The sequence below is a fragment of the Ipomoea triloba genome, chromosome 10 (genome assembly GCF_003576645.1).
Source record: "Ipomoea triloba cultivar NCNSP0323 chromosome 10, ASM357664v1".
In the NCBI taxonomy this organism is placed as follows: Eukaryota; Viridiplantae; Streptophyta; class Magnoliopsida; order Solanales; family Convolvulaceae; genus Ipomoea; species Ipomoea triloba.
Window position 1 is genome coordinate 28,478,458 of NC_044925.1, and position 19,599 is coordinate 28,498,056.

Below are 19,599 nucleotides of genomic sequence, written 5' to 3' on the forward strand. Positions count from 1 at the left end.
GGGGGGGGGGGGGGGGGGGGGGGGGGGGGGGGGGGGGCGAGAGTACATATGGGGCGATATAAACAATAAGGCACAACTATGAAAGCCGATAGTCCAATCACTTTCGTCGGAAAAAGACTGAAGTGCAAACCGAGCTCGCCGCTTTATTAGTATGCATAGATATCAATGAATTCTTGTTTTTGATATCCTGCAAGACTAAATCAGATTCAATCCAATCAAGAGTGTAGAAGCATGACAATGAAGAATTGACCATCTGACCATTGCGAAAAGTTGAATATTCGACCCTGAACATCCAACCTTGTAATTATTACTAAGTGTCCATGCACCTACAAAAAATAGAATCTTCTCTTAAATCAGGAAAACATTATAAGAAAACAATGCACATTAGACACATAGCAACATAGATCAAAACCTATATTCAATGACCCTTGCTTCCATATCTACTATAGCAATTTGCCTTCCTCCTTATGTGCCTTCACCAGGATGAATGCAGCCATTATCACCTACAACACAAATACATGCAAAACAATGTCACAAAGCACAGTACAGAGGGTTCAAGAAATGCCCATATATAGCTTAGGAGTTGAGTATGTAAACGCACAAGTACAAGTGGGAGCGAGTGCGGTGGCCTACAAGATTTTGCAGTCCCACTTCCAACGCTTCCTGCAAGCAGTTTAAGACTACCCTTCATACCCAGACCTCAGGCATAATCAAGATTGGCCTGTAAATCTGTAATCAGAATTATACCAACCTGATTGACCGGCTGGAGTGGCCGGATTCCCCGCAGATGTGGGTGTCATCGATGTCACCGGATTACCGGCAAGAGCCCCGGGTGCCCCCGGAGCTGCTGCAGTAGTCCCGCGTGTCACCGGAGGAGCACCGGGAGCCCTGCGTGTCCCCGGAGCAGCTTTGGGAGCAGTGGTGTGTGCCACCGGAGCAGCCGAAGGAGACTTGCGTGTCGCCGGAGTGGCGCCAGGCGCCCTGCGTGGCACCGGAGCAGCCCCAGGAGCCTTGGGTGCCACCGGAGTCTACCAAAAAAAATACACAATTTATATAGTGAATGTTCACAATTTTATATACTAAATGTTCACAATTTACCTACTGAATTCAGTAGGTAAATTGTGAATATTCAATATATAAACCACCCAGCCCTTACCTGACCACTCTTTGTAAGGCCAACATCATAGCTCGGGGAAAGATCAGGCTTGAAGAGCCCAAACGACCTTTCTGACCCTGCCCCGGGCTTCATATTCTCATCATACAGAGCAAAGATGTATGTATCAACAGATTTCCCAGGCATCAATGGCGTACCCACCATCGATCGGAGATGTTTTATCAAGTTACCATTATACGCTTTCGCATTCTCCACGCTAGCGCCTGCTTCTTTATCACCCCCATCATGAGCCCAACCAGTCTCCGCAACCACAATCTCTACATCCTTAAAACCCATCCCCTTCAATGCAGAATAAACCGCATCCACCTGTACATCGTTAATAGTTCGGTAAATTCTGTCTTGTGATCTTAGAGCATCTTTAGTAGTGGATATTTGAGGATTTTTGGTACATGTACACATGAAGGGAAGAGAAATGAAAAGAGAGAAGAAATTGGTTGGTTTGCAAATGAAGGGTTATTGGAACAGTAAATACAGCTCGCAGATCCCACTGCAGGCGGGACGGGTTTGATAGTCTTTTTTACTTTTACAAAAACTCCTCAAAAATCACAAAAAAAAATTTCACTATTATGGATGCTCTTAGTTAGCAAAAGATCACAAGAGAATAAATCAGCCTACTTTGCTAAACTCAAATCAAGAAGGCCAATAAACTGTTTCACTGGAGCAGTAATTAGAGTTAACTCACCTGAGCATCAAACATGTTCATATATGTTATGCCAGTGCCGTTATCATATCGTCCAGAATTGGGTTGAAAGACACAGAACTCCAAATTTCCAGGCCTGTTGGGATCACCCTGATATGCAAAGAAAGGGTATGGGTTGATCATGAAGGGCGAACCGTTTTTCTTGTGGAATTGCAGTAAGGCTTTCATGGTATCCGCGACATCAGAGTTGAATGCACCCGCCGAGGGTGGCTCAGACGCACCCATCACTGCCATTGCGTGCACTGTTGACACCTTGATCTTCCGTCCAACCGATGCTGAAATTTCAAGGCCGGCCAGGTTAGATTACATGCATGCATGGCAGATAATAATGGAGATGATAATGATTATGTAATGAGAAAGATTGTAAGATGCATGGGCAAATATTGTCAAAGTGAGCCAGTCCGTCCCATTAGGCCCGCTCTATAGTGGACCTAATTTCTGATGGACTTTTGCAGGCTAGATTATTTGGTCTGTGGGTTAAAGTTCATGCAATCTTACTCACCCCACGCGGATTGAGGGTTGTCAAAGCGAGCTGGTTTGCCCTATTAGGCCCGCACTATCTTGGGCCTAATTTCTGTTGGGCTTTTGCAGGCTAGATTATTAGGCTCGGGCTAAGGTTCATGCAACCCTAACCCGCCCCACGCGGATTGGAGGGTCCCACGGACTTTTGCTTTTTTGTTTTGTTTTGTTTTTTTTTTTTAAATATGACACACACATTCATGTACATTGCATTTAAAAAAAAAAAGGTTAGACCCGTTCCTTTGCGGGTTATCTTTTTGTAGTCCTAACTCTCCCGTCGCGATACGGGTACAGACCAGCCTACAAGCTTTAATTCACTTTGATAGTACAGTACAATTTAAACCTGATTTATAGACACGTCCTCACTCCTCGTATAGTGGCTACAAAATTATTTTGTAACCAAAAAAAAAAAAAGGAAAAAAAAAAAAGGGAAAATTTGAGAGATGAATAGAGACCTGCATTGAGGGCGTCTTGGACGTTCTGCATGGCAGGCAAGAGCTGCGAAATGAGACCGGCATCCCCGAAGGTCATAACTTCATTACCGATAGTGACGACGACGATCTTGGTGGCCGGATAATAAGCCAGAACGTTGGATTCAACCCACTGGGTGGCGAATTTGGGGTCGGACGCAAGCTTGGGGATGTCACCGTTGCCGGTGCCGAGTACAACCCCGATGCCGGTGCCGGCCAACGCCTTTAAGATCGCCGGGTCGGCGGCGTAGAGCCTCACCTTCCCAATGCTGGTCGACTGCAGCAGCTTGGCCGTCTGCGCTGGCGCCGGCAAGTTGTCGGCGTATGTGCCGTAGTTAACCCCAATAAAAGATTGCGATCCTGAAACACAATTACTCGCAGAACCCAAAGAGTGCAGCACAAGACAGAGAAGGAACAAGATCGAAGGGTTCTTGAAAAGGGAAACCATAGTTTCCTTGTTTCGGCGAGTAATCGATCAGAAGCCGGCAGTCTTGAAGCGATCGAGCGGAAAGTGTAGAAGGAAAATAAAGCGTGGGAGATGAAGAGAAGTTACGTTGTAGACTTATGAAAGCTCAATTATATTGCATTATTGTGGGCTATGGAGAATGGATCCTCTGATCTTCTTCCTCTTATATATGGGAATGAGTGGATGAAGGTAACATTCGACATATCCCACTACCGGAGGGAAAGGATGCACAACGTAACACCAGCTTGCATGTCTTCCGTCTTCGATCGGTTGATTCGGTCAATAATCCTAATTATATTACTTCAATTCTTTAATTAATATATAAATTCAATAAGTAATTTAGTTATCATTTTAATATAACTAGTATTTTCACCCGTGCGTTGCACGGAATGAATTTTGTTATAATGTTTTAAGAATATTTAGATCGATATATAATTATATAAATTATAACATGAATATTATATAGTGTGAATAATGAAAATGGTTGGATCAATTATGTTTTCTAATGTTATCCTTGCTTGAATTCAAGCAAATAATTGGTCAATTACCCGTGCGATGCATGGATAAATATTTTAAATTATATATTTAGATAATAAAATTAAAGATAGAATAATAAAAAAAAATTATATTGAATGTGTACAATTATTTTATTATGTGATTAGTGTAAAAATATCACTCAATATAATATTTGTAAATGATTAAAAATAAATGGTAAATGATTAATAATAATTATAATTATTGATTGACAGCCAATTTGAATAAAGTCAATTTCATTGATTTGTGCAAATTTCATTTGTTTCAGCCAATTAATAATTAATAATATGCCAATTTCATTTCTTGCAGAGAATTTCATTCTTTTGAATTTAAAATATGGAATAAACCTTAGGATAAGTTCTTAAAATATGGAATAAATATTTACAAAATTATATTCAGATACATACATACATACATACATATATATATATATATATATATATATATATTTGGATGCACAATTTTGTAAATATTTAGATCTAATTTCTAATAATGGCCACGGGATATCATGCTTAATGCAATCGACTTTCACTGAACATTGTAAATTGGATATGATGCTTAATGTAATCTTTAATATTATTTACAGAAGAATATTTACGGTCAATATATTATTTTTGTATTTTGAAATAAAATAATAAGGCATAACAAATTACAAAAGTGCATACCTACAATCCTCAATAACAAAATCAATCAACCTTTGGGATTTTGTTTAACTTGAATATCTTTTGGCTGATGAATGGAAACGACACGACCAATCAAATCTGTGAAAATAATAAATACATTAACATGCCATAGGATTTGTATAACATTAAATATAAAACGACATTAGAATGGTAACTTATCAATTAACTGGTTACAATCAACACCTCCTGGAGCCTTTAAGGATCCAAAATCCTTAAATTGAAACATTTTTTTCGGAAAAATTGAATCATCTTGATCCAAAAAACTGATCACCGTATCATTGTTTGCTTTCAGGATGTATTTGTGCTCGCATGTCTTAAACCTCATGCGAGATGTATGCACAATGAAATTCTGAACGTCATAAACCTTTCCTTCCCTCAAAAGAGTACTGAATTTTTGAACATATTCTTTTGGAATTTGTAAATGGATGCAAATTCCCTATGAGAATCATTCAGTAATTAAAATTATTATGTAGATATTCAATAAAAGAGAAAATTTTGTTGTTTAAATAATGTATAATGCAATACATACCTTATAGTCATGAAATAAGCACTCTAGAGTTTGGTGGTTTAGTGGTGTGCGTTGATATTCTTTAGAAAAATAATAACGCATTAAACGAAGGCATATGGATGTTTTTCTTGTCCTAAGAGAGAGTTGGGATGCAGAAAGAAGACTTGAATCCATACTTTATTGTTGAATAGAATGACAATAGAATGAATGACAATACAATGAAAAAATAATATGTATGTAAATTGATCATGAGGTGTAGCATATATATATATATATATATGAATAAAATGGAGTAAGATTGACCACTTTAGTAGGATATTACCATTTGAAATTTGGTTATAAATGGTTATAAATTAAAATGTAACAAACTTGAATATTTGACTCATAAGAACAGTAAAAAGTTGACGCAAATGAATTAGGAATCTGTGCGTGTGTGTATATAAGTATAAATCAAGCCGAATCTCGTGTCTTGAAACCCAATATTCGTACTTTAATTTCTGCATGGCCATTATATATTCTATAACAGAAAATACATTAATAATCAGAAACACAGGAAGGCAAGAACATTGCATGGAAATTAACGTTAAATTCTCGTTTCATTCCTTAACGGATTATTAATTAATTAGTTTATTACACTATAGCATATGATTGAAATAACTTAATCGAAATTACAAATATATCACCAAATCACCAATTATATCATTAATTATTCAATCACCAATTAATATTACCATATTATATTACCTATTTAACATTATAATTAATTAATAAATCCAATTATTCAATCACCAACATTTAACCATAATAAATTAATAATTAATAAATTAATAAATAAATAAAATAACTGAGTTTACCAAAATTATTGTAGGTCACGTAAAATATAATAGAATATTTATATAGTAAAATAGTTTACTAAAAACAATAATATTTAAAATAAAATATTAAAATAACCAAGGTATCACAGATCGAGAAGATATTTTTTTTTATCATTTACTTTCCAAATTTATTAAATAATTACTAAAGAAATAATACAAAATAAATAAAAATATTTTACTATAGTTAATATTTTAAATAATTAGTTTTTTTTTGTAATGAACATAAATAACAAAAATACTATTATTAATAAAATTAATATATTTATTCATTTTAAAAATGTCTTCTATTAATGTGTCTCTTTTTAAAATTCAGAAAATTGAAGATATTTTTGTTAAGTTGTTATATGAATATGAATATAAAATGGAATAAGGTTGACCATGTTAGTAGGATATTATAATTTGAATTTTGGTTATAAATGGTTAGAAATTAAAATTAAAATACAATAAATTTTGTCCAAAATAACACTTACCCGTTTCATAAATTACTCATTTTATATATAGAAATAATAGTATGAGTTGAAGGTTATTACAATTAAAAAGTTGACGCAAATGAATTAGGAATCTATGTTTGTGTATATAAGTATAAAGAGATATAGTACATAATAGTAGAATGGCGGAGTAATATATATTAAGAAGACAATTATGATGATAATAATAAAAACTTCTGTATAGCATAATATAAATATATATATATATATATATATATATATATATATATATATATATATATATATATATATATATATATATATATATATATAATATGGTGCATGTTTTAAGGGTAATATATAATAGAATATTTATATAGACTATATAGTAAAAATAATTTATTTAAAAAAATGTCTATTTTGAGAAATTGTTACCTAATCAATCAGACTAAATTATAAAGAAAATATATTAGGAAAGACAATTATGATGATAAGAAGAAAAAATTCTGTATAGCATAATATAAATAAATAAATAAATAAATAAATAAATATATATATATATATATATAAAGAAAATATATTAGGAAAGACAATTATGATGATAATAAGAAAAAACTCATGTATAGTGTATAATATATATAAATATGTATAAGATTAGGAAATTGAAGTAGCTTTTTAGGTACATAAATATATATAAGATTAGGAAAATTATTGGGCTCAAAATAACATATTTTAAGGGTAATATAGATCTAGGAAAGTGTAATAGGCATAAAATAATTTACTCAAATGATTGTAGGTCACGTAAAATATAATAGAATATTTATATAGACTATATAGTAAAAATAATTTATTTAAAAGAATATTTATATAGTAAAATAGTTTACTAAAAACAATAATATTTAAAATAAAATATTAAAATAACCAAGGTATCATTGAGAAGATATCTTTTTTTTTTATCATTTACTTTTCAAATTTATTAAATAATTACTAAAGAAATAATACATAATAATAAAAAATATTTGACTATAGTTAATATTTTAAATAATTAGTTTTTTTTTTTTTTTGTAATGTACATAAATAACAAACAGACTAAACTTGTTCAATATTTTGATTAATTTAATATTGAATTACCGTGAACTTGATGTTCTGTCCAGTATTGACAAAAAGACTAAACTTGACTATAGTTTGATTAATTTAAAATTGAATTACCGTGAACTTGATGTTCTGTCCCGTATTGATTCGGTCAATAATCCTAATTATATTACTTCAATTCTTTAATTAATATATAAATTCAATAAGTAATTTAGTTATAATTTTAGTATAATAAGCTATTTTTTGAGTAATATGAATTTAATTTGAAATATCAATAAGTTCTTATTTTCATATTTGTGAGACTTATAAGTTAACCCAAACCATTACCGTAATGGTAGTTAAAGAATCAAAGAATTATTAAAACAATTGAACATTAAACAGTAATGCTTAAAAACTGGGATTTGCATAGTATTTAATTTCAGCCATTACTACTTGTTATTTCCGTTACTAAGTATATTACTTATAAGTCTTTTCATTAACTTTCCAGTGTTAAATCCAATTAACACAATAAGATTTAATCTAATTGATCCCACTGAAGGTTCTTTAATATACGTACATACATATACAATAACCGACTATTCCACCTCACCGTTCAGCCCAAACACCTAAATATTTGAATCTTCTTTAAAATATAAGAATAAAAGTTTAAGAAAACAAAGCACATTTCTATTTCTAATACAGGAATGAAAATACAAAAAGAGAATGATATAATTACATATACATTCTTTTTTTTACATTTAAAATTAAAAAAAACGACTGAACTACACGATTCTTGGTAGAGAAAATAAACATACAACACTACTATAACATACTGCACCACAGATGAATACCTTAGCTTCCATATGCCTTCACCAGGATAAATGCAGTCATTGTAACCTACAACACAAACAGATAACATTATGAAATGGAAAACTATATTTTGCATATGGAATTTGATATTTTCACCTAAGACAGTAAAATAGATCTCTTCCTAGGTGAAATCCGTCTTTTGACTCTAGCCGGCAAAAGACGCAAGGAGGTAAACCAACCTACTTTGCGCATGGCTAACTGGCCAAACCAAGATGTGCAATAAACAGCTCCTACGGGAAGTTGAACTTGGAACCCCTTATGGTTACCAAACCAACTGTCTGACGAAAATAGATATCCGATCCTTTGAAAGCACACACATGACCTCTTTCACTCACTCTTCATTGATTTTGCTTGATCAGCAATTACATCATTGTCAGACACAGTATAAAGATGCTGAACTACCTTACAGAAACCACAAATCAGTGATTGTGCATCTAATGGACACAGCACTACCACTTCTTTTCTCTGGCCCTCAACACAATTATTGAGGGCTGGAAACTATTACCTAACAATGTCAAAAAGCACATAACACAGCTCAAGAAAAGTGCATAGCTTAGGAACTAAGTAAACTTACAAGAACAAGTTGAAGTGAGCACGGTGGCCTACAAGAAATTGCAGTTCCGCTTCCAAGGCTTCCTGCAAGCAGTTTGACAACGAGATATATTTTGTAAGAGGCGAGCGTTAGATATAACAGAATTGGTTCAAAACACGCACTGCCAGGTTGAATAGCGTGGCATAATCAAGATTGTCTTGTAATTGCACAATGAGAAATGGTTGGTTTTCGGCCTTTTGGTGTATACAAACCTGATTGATAAATTGGAGTGACAGGTGTGACGGGATTCACTCCAGTCGTGGGCGTTGTAGGCGGTGTAACTGAATTAACGACAGGCGTTGTCGGAGCAGGAGTCGCTAGTGCCACTGGAGCAACTGCAGGAGTCTACCGAGTAGATTCAGGAAGAACAAAAACGAGAAATGGTTATTCAACATCATAAACTAAATGAAGAAAAAGGCCCTCGTGGCTTCCTCGTCTATGTCTGTCATTAAATTTCTGCTGAACCTATGCTCTATCAATGCTAAATTGGCTATTACCTGAGCTGACTGAGCACTCTTTGAAAGGCCGACATCATAGGTCGCGGAAAGATCAGGCTTGAAAATCCCAAACCACTTTTCCGAGCCTGCACCGGGCTTCAAATCCTCATCATACAGGGCAAAGATGTATGTATCAACAGATTTCCCAGGCATTAGCGGGGTGCCAGCCATAGACTTGAGATGGTTTATCAAGTTACCATTATACGCTTTTGCGTTTTCCACACTGGGGCCAACTTCATTAGCATCGCCTTTATAAGGCCAACCAGTCTCAGCAACCACAATTTCTACATCCTTGAATCCTATCGCTTTCAAGGCAGAATAAATAGCATCCACCTGTATATGTAATCGTTTGAAGAAAAAAAACAGCAGTTAATGAAAAACTGTCCAATCATAGCGAGATCAGAAAAACAATTAAATGAATGGTAGCCAATTAACTCACCTGAGCATCAAACATGTTCATATATTTTATGCCACTCCCTGCATCAACGCGTCCAGCATTGGGTTGGAAGAGACAGAAAGCCAACGTTTCAGGCCTCGGATCACTCTGATATGCAAAGAAAGGGTACGGGTTGATCATAAAGGGTGAGCCGTTTTCCTTGTGGAATTGCAATAAGGCTTTCATTGTATCACCAGTAGCAGGGTTAAATGCACCCGACGAGGGTGGATCAGACTGACTCATCACTGCCATTGAGTGCACTGTTGAAACCTTGATTTTCCCACCAAGGGATGCTGAAATTTCAAGTTCTAGGTACAATTATCCAACTATTGCTACAATCATGTGAAAGCACCACACTTAAAAAAATCATAAACTGATGCTCCAAAGTTTTAACCAAATTCACTGTCTGTCAAAAACATTTCATTTGTCTCATAAAACATGTTACTGCTGCTGCTGCCTTTCTTAAGGTGATAAGATGGCAGCAAAAGAAACATACAAAATGTTGTGTTTTTTGAGTGATGAGGAAAACCCGCCGCCACTGACCAAGAGTCTGCACGGGGTAAATCTCGACCACAAGGAGATAAATCAGTCCAGTTTGTCCATAGCTGACGGGCTCAAACCAAAAAGCCCAGCATAGGCCGCTCCCACTAGGAGTCAAACTTGTAACCTTGTGGTTACAAATTCAATAGCCTGACCAACTTAGCTCGGGTTTCAAACCATTTTGTCTGTAGCCATTCCAGTTCCAGAAGAGATTCAATGATTACTATAAAAACAGCTCAAAATAACATTCTTGCACATGCATGACACATATAATAATAATAACAACAAATGATGATGATTAATAATGATGACCATAATATAATGATAAAGATTGAAAAATAAATAGAGACCTGCATTGAGGGCCTTTTGGACATTCTGCATAGCCGGCAAGAGCTGCGAAACGAGGCTCTGTTCCCCTGAGCTCATAACTTCATTGCCGACGGTGACCACAATAATCTTACTCGCCGGATAATACGCCAAAACATTAGAACTAACCCACTGGCCGGCGAAGTTCGGGTCGGACGCAAGCGCCGGGATGTCACCGTTGGCGGCGCCGATCACAATCCCGATATCAGTCCCCGCCATTGCCTTTATTATCGCCGGATCGGCGCCGTACAGCCTCACCTTCTGAATGCTCGTCGACTGCAGCAGCTTCACCGTCTGCGCCGGCGGCGGCAAGTTGTCGGCGAGTATTCCGTAGTTAATCCCTAGAAAAGATTGCGAGCCTGATCCGGAAACACGGAGAAAAACGGGTCAACCGAAATGAAAATTACAGTAAAAGTCCCGTTAGACGACAAAGCAAAGCGACACTTACTTGCAGAAGAGAAAGATTGCAGCAGAAGACAGAGAAGGAACAAGATTGAAGAATTCTTAAAAGGGGAAACCATCATAGTTCCTTGTTGATTCTAGCAACGAAGGAATTGAAGCAAGAACAGAAGACGAATGAGTGCTCAGAATCGGAAACGGTGAAATCTATGGCGGAGTGGATTGCAGAAAGTGTTAGGAATTGAAGAAAGAAAAGCGTGGGAAATGAAGAGAAGTTGAAGTAAAGTCTGGGCTATGGTCTATGGAGAGATGAGAATGGATCTTCTTCCTCTTAAGTCTTAAATATGAGAGAAGGAGGGAGGGAATGAAGGTAACACAAAATTTCACCATTGCAAGTAACTCCACATATTCCACCCCTTAAGGTAACTTTGGAGGGAAAGCAAAGGATATAGTATATACCTATCTATTACCTTGCAATGATAACTTATCCGGTTTCGGTTAATCAAAACTTCTTAAAATTGTTTTTAAAAAATTCTTTAAAATTTTTAAATTTTTAAAAATTCAAAATCAGTGATAAAATCAAAATATTTTAATTAAAAATTATTAACCTGCATTTTATTACCAAAAGAGAGAAATATAAATTTGACATTGTTGTGGACACTAGCATACAAACATTTAAGGTTTGTACGCTAATTAATAGGCATCTTACAATTTATTTCCTCTACACATCTCGACACAGGAACTGTGGGTGGTTCTTGCATTTGGGATTCAAAGTTCAAACATATACAATTTGTTGGTATTATATCTTAAACTATGTAGTTCATAGTAATAATTACTAATGATAATTAAAAAAAGACTTTCAAACTCAAAAGACTAATCACACTTGCTTCAAATATTAGTTGTTTAATGGTCAATCCAATTTAATTATGACCAACTTTTCAAGACAATTTTATGTAAATTTTTTAATTGTAAATTATTATACGGAGTAATATTATATTATATACACGTTTGATTAAGAAGATGTTGACGCCAAGGACCTTGTGGTCCAGTGGCATCAAACCCTTCCCTTTTACTGATTCTTGTGTAATAGAGTTAGTAGTATTCAAAAAAAAAAAAAGAAGATGTTGACAATAATTAAATTCATATTTTTTTATATATGCTCAAACAACATGATAATGCCAACATCCTTAATTGGGATGGGACTTGAACCTGAGACCTTCCATTTAGAATGGTAACAGTGATGTCATCAAACCACAAGATACTTGGTGAATTTAGTTAATTTTAACAATTGAAATGAGCGACGCAAAATAAAGTGCAAATGGGGGAGGAAATAGCACTTTATTATTATTAAGAATAGAAATGAGCAAATTAAAAGCTTTCACTAGTGCGGAGTAGCACGACTAAAAGAAGGAAAATGAGGGGTCCGTAATTAAGCGTATCAATCATTACACGTAGCGGAAAATGGAATGCCAAAAGAGAAATATTGAACTGCCCCTTTGAGGTAGCTTAGCCCTCTCATTTTGATTTCGCTATCAAAACTCCACCAACCCCTTTACTAAAAGTCGTGCGCCTCCCTTTTAAATGTTTAATTGATGACTCTCTTTTTTGAGTTTGAACCTTAATGCCCCCAACTTCACTATACTTCATTACATTTACAGCCACTCCCTATATTATTTTTCACTTTTAATAAAGAAAAAGGAAATATTGGGCTAGCTCTATGAATACCGACTCATGAGCAAGTAGATGGCAAGTCAACGGTCAATTCGCCTCCACTAAAACTAGATCTCATGATTTTTTATATGGGAGAATCACTACATATCATCTGAGTACAATGTGCTTTATTTATTTATTAAATTTGGTTTAGACACATATTTTGTGTTCATATGCACATAATTTCATAACACAAAACATATAAATTCATAACATTACGCATAATTACTAATTTGTTTTAGGTACAAAATTTACACTTTTAACTTTAGGTATAGAATTTCATAACGTATAACACAAAAACTCACAACATAAGACACATATACATGCATCAGAGTTTACAGTACACAGTAAACCCTAGTCATTGGTATAAGGATTGCAAAAAGATGTGATATGTGATAGTCCTAATGAATTATAGGTACATGTAGACATGTAGCCATGAAACAATATCAGAGTTAGTAAGGCTTGAGATTGGGATTTTCCAGTGTAGATTAGGGATGTCTAGTAGAGAGTTGATCCCAGTCCTATCAAATAGAGGCGAAGGCAAATATTGCAATGTAGACCATGAATAAATATGTATTTTTAATATATTGAATGTACATTATTTGTATAATAAAAGTAAATAATATACTTTCAGTTCAAAAGTTAAACATTTTTTTTTGAAATATAATGTATTTCAAAAGTTAAACATTTAATGTATTAAAAATATATCTTTAATATAATAAAAATATATATTACGTAAGGTGGACCATGATCTATAATATAATGATTGAGTGGGCAGCATAAAATTAGCCCACTCAACTCAAGATTGGGCCAACTCCAAACTTGTGAAAGCTGAAAGGGAGGCCTCCAAGCTTAGATAATGTTCACCTGTCTCTAACACTCTTGAACTCTAAATTAGCTTCTATTTTTTTTTTTTTCTATATAATGGAAAGTAGCACAAAACAACTGTAAAAAACATGACAAGACTACAATACAATAAGCTATTAGGAGTGGATGAAGCCCTTCATCTACTCATGGAGTATCAAACTTTTCATCAATTTCGAGTTGTCTACAAGAGTAGAAAATATGGTAAAAACAAATTTTTGTATCACTGCATAGAAACCATACAAATATAACCTTATATATACAAGGCTGGCCTAGCCTCAATGTAGGTTGTATATAACACAGGCCAAAGATCCCCGAGTCTTTATGTCCACACTGGCATGTTCAATCAGGTTGATGCACTGTTCCAAGGAATATATACATTACATTACTTGTTACACAACACATTCACCCTTTCTTCCCACTATTTATCGTCTCCAGCTAGGTTTCTGCTCATCATCACCCACTTCATCCTTGGGAGCTAATCCATCTCTATCGTTACTAGTTCGCGTATAGAGAGGAGCAGTTTCTTGAGTTGCTCTGGGTTCCTGCGTAATGCAGATTAGAAGCTCAGAACAAAGTTTAATATGTAGTGTTCATCTGCCAGTGTTCTTCCTCTGATGAACTTGTTCCACAACATATGGTTGCAATCCATGGTTAGCGGAGAAATGAAATATAATCACGCCAAGAAATGTATATTCCGAGGTTTCAAGTCCCATCTCAGTTCAAGCCTCAAGGGTTACATATTATGTGGAAGAGTTACTATAAATAGGTTAGATTGCAGTTTTTTTCCACCTAAGAGGCCAAGAAAGATGATTTCATTATCTAAAGTAAGTAGGATTGAAAGGATTGCTTACAGCCCGGAAAGGGAATTCATCAGCCTCGAGCATATTGACAATTTGTCCCATCTTTGGTCGCTTGTTTGCATCCAAATCTATGCATCGAAGACAAACCAGCAATGCCCGCTTTAGGATTCTTGGAGGTGGATGAACCTTAATTAGGGGATCAACCAATTCTTCTCCTCGGCGATTGGCTACCATTCCTTTAAACCATTCAACCAGGTTCATCTGCGATTTGGGGAATCAGAGTCAGAGTCAGAATAACCATAAAGCATGTTTCCATGTGATTCATATTTATAAAGTTTCCTTCTTTTTCTTTGTCTTGTTATCTGTGACTGCATTTTTTAGGGCTGGGGACAGGTGTTTGATGAGGTAGAACCTATACTGACCTCTCCAGGTGGTCTGGAATAATCAACTGGACTTCTTCCAGTAATAATTTCCATGAGTAGAATACCAAAGCTATACACATCACAACCCTCATTGAGCATACCGGTGCTGGCATAGTCTGGAGAAACATATCTGCATTCATTAGGCATGTTGCAGATAATTAGAATGAAGTATGATGACTCATGTTAGCAGGATTATAATAGTCACATAGGAATTAGAAAGGAACAAACCCAAAAGTTCCCATGACACGGGTGGTCACGTAGCTTTTCTCTGATCCTAGCAGCTTGGCAAGTCCAAAGTCGGATACTTTGGCATTCCATTTTCTATCCAAAAGAATATTACCTGACTTGACATCACGATGTACAACTTTGGGTTCCAAACCTTCATGCAAATAGGCAAGTCTGTCATGGAGAAACTCTGAGTGAGAACAACAATTTGCAGGTTTGATGCAAAGAGAAGGGAACACGGAAAGCATCAAAGCAGAACCATGCAACAGAGAAGTGAATATAATAAGCAGAATGGGTATTACCAGTAATACAGTATGAACAAAAAAAGAAAAAGCAGGGATTGTATTTCACCACATGAAGAAGGTAACAACAATAAATTCTCTAAAGCAGGAGCCTCAATGGAATCCCACTTCTCATACTGGCATACTCCATAGGAAAGTGGAAGGTTTAGTTAAATTGTTTTTTTTCAAAATCTATGCACAGAAAAATAAATACGCCGTAGTAGACAAGAGCATTATAGAGATGTAGGCTAAAAAGAGCCACATCAACAAAAACCACAATTTATTGAATTCTGAAGATGAGGGGAACTATTACCCTCTTGCAGTACCAATAGCGATTTTCATTCGAATATCCCAGGTTAGGGGACTAACAGGCCCTACATCCCCATGTAACCACTGCTCCAAATTGCCATTATTGATGTACTCGTACACAAGTAACCTGATCAAGTAATGAGCATGGTTATGTTCTACCTTGGAAATGAGGATCGTCAACACCATTGGCAATACAAGTCGTTAAAGAGGCAAGTTAACCAACATAAAGCACATATACCTTTGAGTCCCTTCAGCACAATAACCAAGCAAACCCACCAGGTTTTTATGTCTTACTCTGCCAATGGCCTCAACTTCTACCTTGAACTCCTTTTCTGCCTGACCCCTACAGACAAGCAGATAATGAATGTAACTAATTATTCCCAAGCAGGGCTCACTACTAGCTATACATCATTTTTTATTTTTTTTGTTTAAAAAAAAAAAGAAGCTATACATCATTTTTACATTCAGGCACTCCATTCATACCAGTGTAGCATAATCAAATGAAACTTTGGAAGTGTGTCAAAAGTAGGAGTACCATTGCATTTCAGTGGCATCACTGGCATGTGTATGATGTGCCATGTGATGCAAAAGCTGCAGAGTACATAATTTTCCATTTGCAATTTTCATACCAATCACAGTTGAGTGTAAGATTCGGTTATTGGCAGAGTGCTCATGAGATTACAATCATGATGCCCAGTCTTTTCTTCAATTGTTAAATCAATTTACACAGCATGCAATCTTATCAGTTATAGGGGTCAAATAATTTATCACCGGGAACCCCAGCCAAGTTGATACAATATTATACTCTCAGCAAGAGCAATCTATTGGTCTTTTTTAGCAGATTAGCTAGGGCAACTTCGTTGTATGGAATATTTATTCTGAGCCATCTTCGTTGTATGGAATATTTATTCTGAGCCATGTGACATGTATAACAAAAAGTAACAAAGACGAGGGAGCCATAATGCAGAGAGGAATGAAAAGTAGAAAAATAATTAGTTGAGGATGGAAAGAACAAAAAGAAATAAAGAAGAAAGTAGTCTCTAGCTTTGCTTTTACTAAAGCATATCAATATGAGCTTAGTCAAAAGATCCAGATCTAAGGAGCTTGGATACTCTTTCCGTCAAAAGACTTGCCGAAAATAAATGCAAAAAATAAACAGTTACTCGCAACTCTCGCCGATTAACATGTGAAAAAAAAAAAAAACAATAAAAAACTCAATTCAAACACGCAATGTATCTAAGCATGAATATTGATTTGCGTTGCGGCAAGCATTTGCTGATTTGTATTATTGTCTATAATAAAGTATAAGCAGATTTTGATTATATTGAACAAGTTGAAGTTTGATACCCACTTGTTTAGAAGTTTCTTCACGGCAACGACTGAACCATCCTGCAATACTCCTCTGAAAACGATGCCGTATCCGCCTTCTCCTATCACATTTTCGCTTGAAAATCCTCTGGTGGCCGTTTCCAGCTCTTTCAAACTATACCACCGGCCCCATCCAATATTCGAGTTGTCTGTCGACGACGATGACTGGCTTGTACTGGAATTATTGCTTCCGGAGCTTCCCTTATGATCATCGGACTCGATATCAGTGACTTTCGCCGAATCCTCTCGCAAAATTGCCTTAGTCTCCTTCTCCTTATCTTCGAGCTCCTTTACTCTACAGATCACAGCGCGATCGCGAGTTTTGGTACCGGAAATCTCTTTGGCAACTAACGGAACTAGCCCTGAGCCGCGCTTCACGCCTAGGCGACGTGGCTCGGACCTCCGATTTCGGCGGAGGAACAGAAATATCAGGACGAAGACAAAGACCAAAATGACGACGGTGGCGAGGATCACGACGTACATTTGGAGCCCTAGAATTGGAGTTTTTGAGGTGAAAAAGCTGGTAGACAACTTGCCAGAGCTGTTGTTGTCGCCGGAATCCGCCATTCTTTCCGGAGGTCCGGCACGTGGAAACGCGAGGGAATGTGAGCCGTTGAAGCTAGTAGGTGAGTTATGGCCTCCGCATTGAATAGGATTGAGCAATGGAGGTTTCGGTTCTACCGGACTGCGAAAAGAGCGGGTGAGCTTTCAGGGAGATACAGTGTGATGCAAGTGTAGTGAGAAAGACATCGACGAGAAAGCTGTATTAAGAGTTCCGCAATGTTAATATAATCCTTTAAAAAAACACCCATATTTTGGGTATTATATCATGACCTAATGAACTCCTCTCTATACTCATAAAAAGAGATATTAATTCACTTTTAAGTTATGAGAATCAATACTAAATTGTACATTTATCAGCATTCAATAAGTTCAACTCAAATTTTTAATGTTTGTGACAATAATAAATCTCTACCATATCAAGTACAAGTAAAAAAATTTTAAATTTATATCAAACATAATCAGTTGATACGCGCAAGGGTTGAGTGAAACTTGAACAAAGTTATGCATGACTTAGTGGGATGCTTGATCAATCTAAAATGTGCGACAACAAATTGACAACAACATCAAATAGACAATTAGGGTACGAACAATTAGTTCGTTGAGAGACAAAGTTAACAATGTAGATGTTGGTTGAAGCTTGAACAAGTTATGCATGACTTAGTCGAATGCTTGATCAATCTAAGATGTGCGACAGATTGACAACAACATCAAATAGACAATAGAGGTACGGACAATTAGTTGAGAGATAAAGTTAACAATTTATGTGTCACTTGTACGAATTAAACAATATTGCAAACTGAGGGATCGGAACATGTTCCTATGCATCGAGAGATGGTGAAATACAACTTCTAACTATATAAATCACATGATTATAAGGGGTTGGGAGTGGTTGTACATTGTACCATTTTGATATAACTTATAAGTATCTTATACAATCAAGTATAATACTCATGTTATACTGGAGTCTATCGCTATATTAAGTGTTATGAACATCCATGCTGTCAATATTTAGCGATATATTTGATTATTATATCATGCATTATTTATATTATATATATAATGAAAATGAAATATTAAGATTAAGTTTGATGAGTATTTGTGAGTCAATAAAAGATTCTCTATACCAAACAAGATTGACAAAAATACGTAGCTGCCTACATCGGATTCGTGAAGTATAAGGTGATATATTGTTATGGAGTAGGAGACAAGCATTGGCGATATGGATCGGAATTTGTAACTAACATGTTTACTTACTTTGAGGTGGTTGGTTTGGTAGATCCTAATAAAACACCGACGCACCAGCCTGACAGCGCCATTGTTGCCTTCTCTGCTAAATCTTGGCTCTCACTTGTACATTTAGCCATATATTCAAAAGTGTGCATGAGATTTATGAGTATATATTGAATAAATCATGTCACATTCTTAATAAAATTAAAAGAATGTTAAGAAGTGATGGGTAAATATGCACAAGGACTACTCGTGAGGTCACCCGACCGGTCCGTCAAGAGTTACCTGGTCAATCCGTTAAAGCCACCAATCTGACAGAGTTAAATCACATGTGATCAACTGTATCACTCATATCGATGGGTCTCGTAACTAATGAATATGTTCTCGGGTCACACTTAGAATCACCCCGACGGAGCTCCACCCTGTCGCCGGTTGACCTACAATGCAATACACTCTATGAACAGGAAAGCTTAGTTTACAAGACAAGTAATGGAAGTCAATTTGCACTTGCAGAGTGGAGGCTAACGCAACAACCTGCAGGAATAATGGTTCGCCTTGGAGAGCCCATGATCTTCTAATACGATAATCATGCTTTACCCTATTTAGCAACCTTTTGGAGCATAATAAAAATTTATATTATGGTATATTGATTATGGTATATTATTATTTGATCTTCAATCTTCATGAAACTTTGTGGA

The 19,599-nt window shown here is 35.7% G+C and overlaps 3 protein-coding genes across 3 annotated transcripts; all 3 read right to left on the reverse strand.

Moving 5' to 3' along the window:
• Positions 1–443: 443 nt before the first annotated feature.
• Positions 444–3,311, reverse strand: LOC116033437 (glucan endo-1,3-beta-D-glucosidase-like). Its single transcript, XM_031276178.1, has 6 exons — positions 2,849–3,311; positions 1,857–2,149; positions 1,157–1,480; positions 752–1,028; positions 608–663; positions 444–503 (listed from the first exon to the last, which is right to left on the reverse strand). The coding sequence occupies exons 1-6, from the start codon at positions 3,309–3,311 to the stop codon at positions 444–446; spliced, it is 1,473 nt and encodes a 490-aa protein (XP_031132038.1).
• A 4,748-nt stretch (positions 3,312–8,059) lies between these two features.
• LOC116031406 (glucan endo-1,3-beta-D-glucosidase-like) lies at positions 8,060–11,510 on the reverse strand. Its single transcript, XM_031273606.1, has 7 exons — positions 11,178–11,510; positions 10,714–11,088; positions 9,827–10,116; positions 9,388–9,720; positions 9,103–9,235; positions 8,873–8,934; positions 8,060–8,325 (listed from the first exon to the last, which is right to left on the reverse strand). The coding sequence occupies exons 1-7, from the start codon at positions 11,251–11,253 to the stop codon at positions 8,281–8,283; spliced, it is 1,314 nt and encodes a 437-aa protein (XP_031129466.1). The 5' UTR covers positions 11,254–11,510; the 3' UTR covers positions 8,060–8,280.
• Positions 11,511–13,786: 2,276 nt separating this feature from the next.
• On the reverse strand, positions 13,787–17,930 carry LOC116032046 (probable receptor-like serine/threonine-protein kinase At4g34500). Its single transcript, XM_031274435.1, has 7 exons — positions 17,094–17,930; positions 15,981–16,085; positions 15,747–15,869; positions 15,156–15,326; positions 14,928–15,057; positions 14,557–14,766; positions 13,787–14,247 (listed from the first exon to the last, which is right to left on the reverse strand). The coding sequence occupies exons 1-7, from the start codon at positions 17,675–17,677 to the stop codon at positions 14,128–14,130; spliced, it is 1,443 nt and encodes a 480-aa protein (XP_031130295.1). The 5' UTR covers positions 17,678–17,930; the 3' UTR covers positions 13,787–14,127.
• Positions 17,931–19,599: the final 1,669 nt, after the last annotated feature.